The following is a 2,788-nucleotide window of genomic DNA, read 5'->3' as shown; positions in this document are numbered from 1 at the left end:
GGGTATGTTCTTTACTCAGCGAGTCGTGAGTTCATGGACTGCCCTGCCAGTAGCAGTGGTGGACTCTCCCTCATTATGGGCATTTAAGCGGGCATTGGATAGGCATATGGAGGATAGTGGGCTAGTATAGGTTAGGTGGGCTTGGATCGGCGCAACATCGAGGGCCGAAGGGCCTGTACTGCGCTGTATTCTTCTATGTTCTATGTTAACAGGAGCTAATTTAGACAGTCCACACAGCTTACAATCAAATAGGACATTTTGAAGTTGAAGTCGCAAAGGTGTGCCGCATTTATCTTAAAAATGGAATTATTGGTATGTCACAGTCTGTAACTTCAAGCAGCTCAACCTCAAAAGTTAGAAGCCTGTGCAACTGCCAAATATTTAAATTCAAAGCCTTGCAAAACACATGTAGTCAGTGAAAACTCTTCAAAACAAAGTCTTTCATATCTGCGATTCCAATATGGAAGATGTTCCCTAACCAGAACAGCAGCACGAATGCAGAAAACCCAAAATGAAACAAAATGTGAAAAACAGCACTAACACCTGAAAACATAAATGATTACGTTCAGCGTAAAGAGGGCATTGATAGACTGCTGCACAATCACTATGATAGAAAATACCATGTTACCTTGTGAAAAAACTTGCAATAATCTTTCTTCAGAACATGTAGGACTACTTTCTTCAACCCATCCAAGTTGTACATATCTGCTAACGTAAGCACTGAACTGCAGGAAAAAAAATGCCAAGTTACCATTGAGTTTTACTCAATTTGTCATCTTTCATACATTTTTTGTTTGGGTTTCTTCAGCACTGCATATGTTCATATTTTACTTAATGATCTCCAGAATCATCAGAGTGTAGGTGTAGCATGTATGTGACCAATGGACCCATAACAATTGATCTCCTCCTCAATATGCTGAGGAAAATATTTGTCAACAGATTTAGCAATGTCCCCCAAATACTGGATGCACATTTTGAAATGGTTTATTACTTGAGGTAGAGTTCCCACTTTGGGGTAAATCAATCATTGCAATTGGGATGAAAATCACATGTGAAATTGTGCTAGTTTTCCAAAGTTTTAATTTCCATACAAGCCTTTATTCAAACTTATTTGCATAGAAGTAGTTCTCCTATAACGCACGTTTATTAAACATGATTTGGCTGTAACGCGATTTGTGAATTGCAGGTTTTTTTTAAAAAATAAAGCAAACTCCCGTTCGCCGTTACACAATTCCATCCTCAGAACTAGCTGAACCACAAAATCCAGCCTCAGTATCCTCTATCTGCAAAATGCAAATTTAGTGTGCTCAGCTAAAATAGGAATGCAATCAGCTCTGCAAGCCTTGAAACTGGGAAACTGTAGTCTATGTTTAGAAAGAACTTTAGTTCAAACTGGGGTAGAATCGAGGGGAACAGGACTTCTGCGTCAGCATCACGTGGGTCAGTCAGCTTGCGCACTTTCTGGTAAAGAGCTTCGTGAAAGGTACAGTACTGTAGTCAGTGATTTTAGTGTTAACGTGTTAAATTTACTGCATTATTTCATTAAAATATGAGTTTAAAGATTTACTTAGACTGTATCATTTGTGTTAAACTAATGAGATTTGTTTCAATTTTTACTGATATTTTTGGTAGTTCGCCCTTAACCCGGTTTTCCCCATAGACCCCATTATTTTCACAAGGCAACCTCGATATCAGTGGGTCCGGTTACAGTTACCCGTGGTTTACCACGGCATGAACATATTACATGGAACATTCCAGAACCAGGGACCAAGGGACTACCGGGGAGGTAGGTTTCCCATTTAAATGAATGGGTTTGCTACTATCCGCGGTTGGTGTTGGAACATATCCCCCGTGGGTACGTGGGGGGAATGCTGTATTGCGCAAATTTCTGTAATGGTGTCTCACGCAAACACAACTACCGCATTATAGGAAAACTACCTGCACTACAATAAGCAATATCTGCAATTAGGGTAAATGCAACAGAGCAGTGTGTTAAAAAGCATTGTGTTTGAAAAAGACTTCTGCTTTCAAATTAATCCGATGTAATAAGGGTGGTGACAAAACAGCCAAATATGCCACAAATATAAAAGCTTTAATCAGTTAAAAACAGGAATTGCTGGAGAAACTCAACAGGTCTGGCATCATCTGTGGAGAGAAAAGTGGAGTTAACATTTTGAATCCACAGACCCTTCTGCAGAGTGTCTAGTTCATTACGTGTGGGTATCCTGATTTGAAATGATCCACAATGACTTAAAAAAATTAAAAGTTGAACCACTGAACAGTCACGGTCACTTTGAATGGGGGAGCAGTCTCAGAAGGGTCAAATTGCCTACTAATGCTCCTATGTAGAATGTTTTTAACAGTGGCTGAAGGACCTGAACTTAAGGGAATTTATATTTGCCAGGATTTGGTGTTGGAGAGACTGTTAGGTCTGAAGGTTGATAAGTCTCCGGGGCCTGATGGTCTGCATCCCAGGGTACTGAAGGAGGTGGCTCGGGAAATCGTGGATGCGTTGGTGATTATTTTCCAGAGTTCAATAGATTCGGGGTCGGTTCCTGAGGATTGGAGGGTGGCTAATATTATACCACTTTTTAAGAAAGGTGGGAGAGAGAAAGCAGGAAATTATAGACAAGTTAGTCTGACCTCAGTGGTGGGAAAGATGCTGGAGTCTACTATAAAGGATGAAATTACGGCACATCTGGATAGTAGTAACAGGATACGACAGAGTCAGCATGGATTTATGAAAAGGAAATCATGCTTGACTAATCTTCTGAAATTTTTTGAGGAT

General features: G+C 40.2%; 1 protein-coding gene across 3 annotated transcripts in view; it reads right to left on the bottom strand.

Annotated features, from left to right (window-relative positions):
- Positions 1-2,788, bottom strand: part of btbd8 (BTB domain containing 8) — a 104,579-nt gene that overhangs the window by 56,188 nt on the left and 45,603 nt on the right. For all 3 annotated transcript variants that reach the window (XM_043698782.1, XM_043698783.1, XM_043698784.1), the window contains one exon: positions 629-725. In XM_043698782.1, coding sequence (XP_043554717.1) covers positions 629-725 — 97 coding nt within the window. The remainder of the gene's footprint in view (positions 1-628; positions 726-2,788) is intronic.

Source organism: Chiloscyllium plagiosum, chromosome 11, assembly GCF_004010195.1.
Source record: "Chiloscyllium plagiosum isolate BGI_BamShark_2017 chromosome 11, ASM401019v2, whole genome shotgun sequence".
NCBI classification, from domain to species: Eukaryota; Metazoa; Chordata; class Chondrichthyes; order Orectolobiformes; family Hemiscylliidae; genus Chiloscyllium; species Chiloscyllium plagiosum.
The sequence above is the reverse complement of the archived record's forward strand: the minus strand, read 5'-3'. Positions and strand labels throughout refer to the sequence as shown.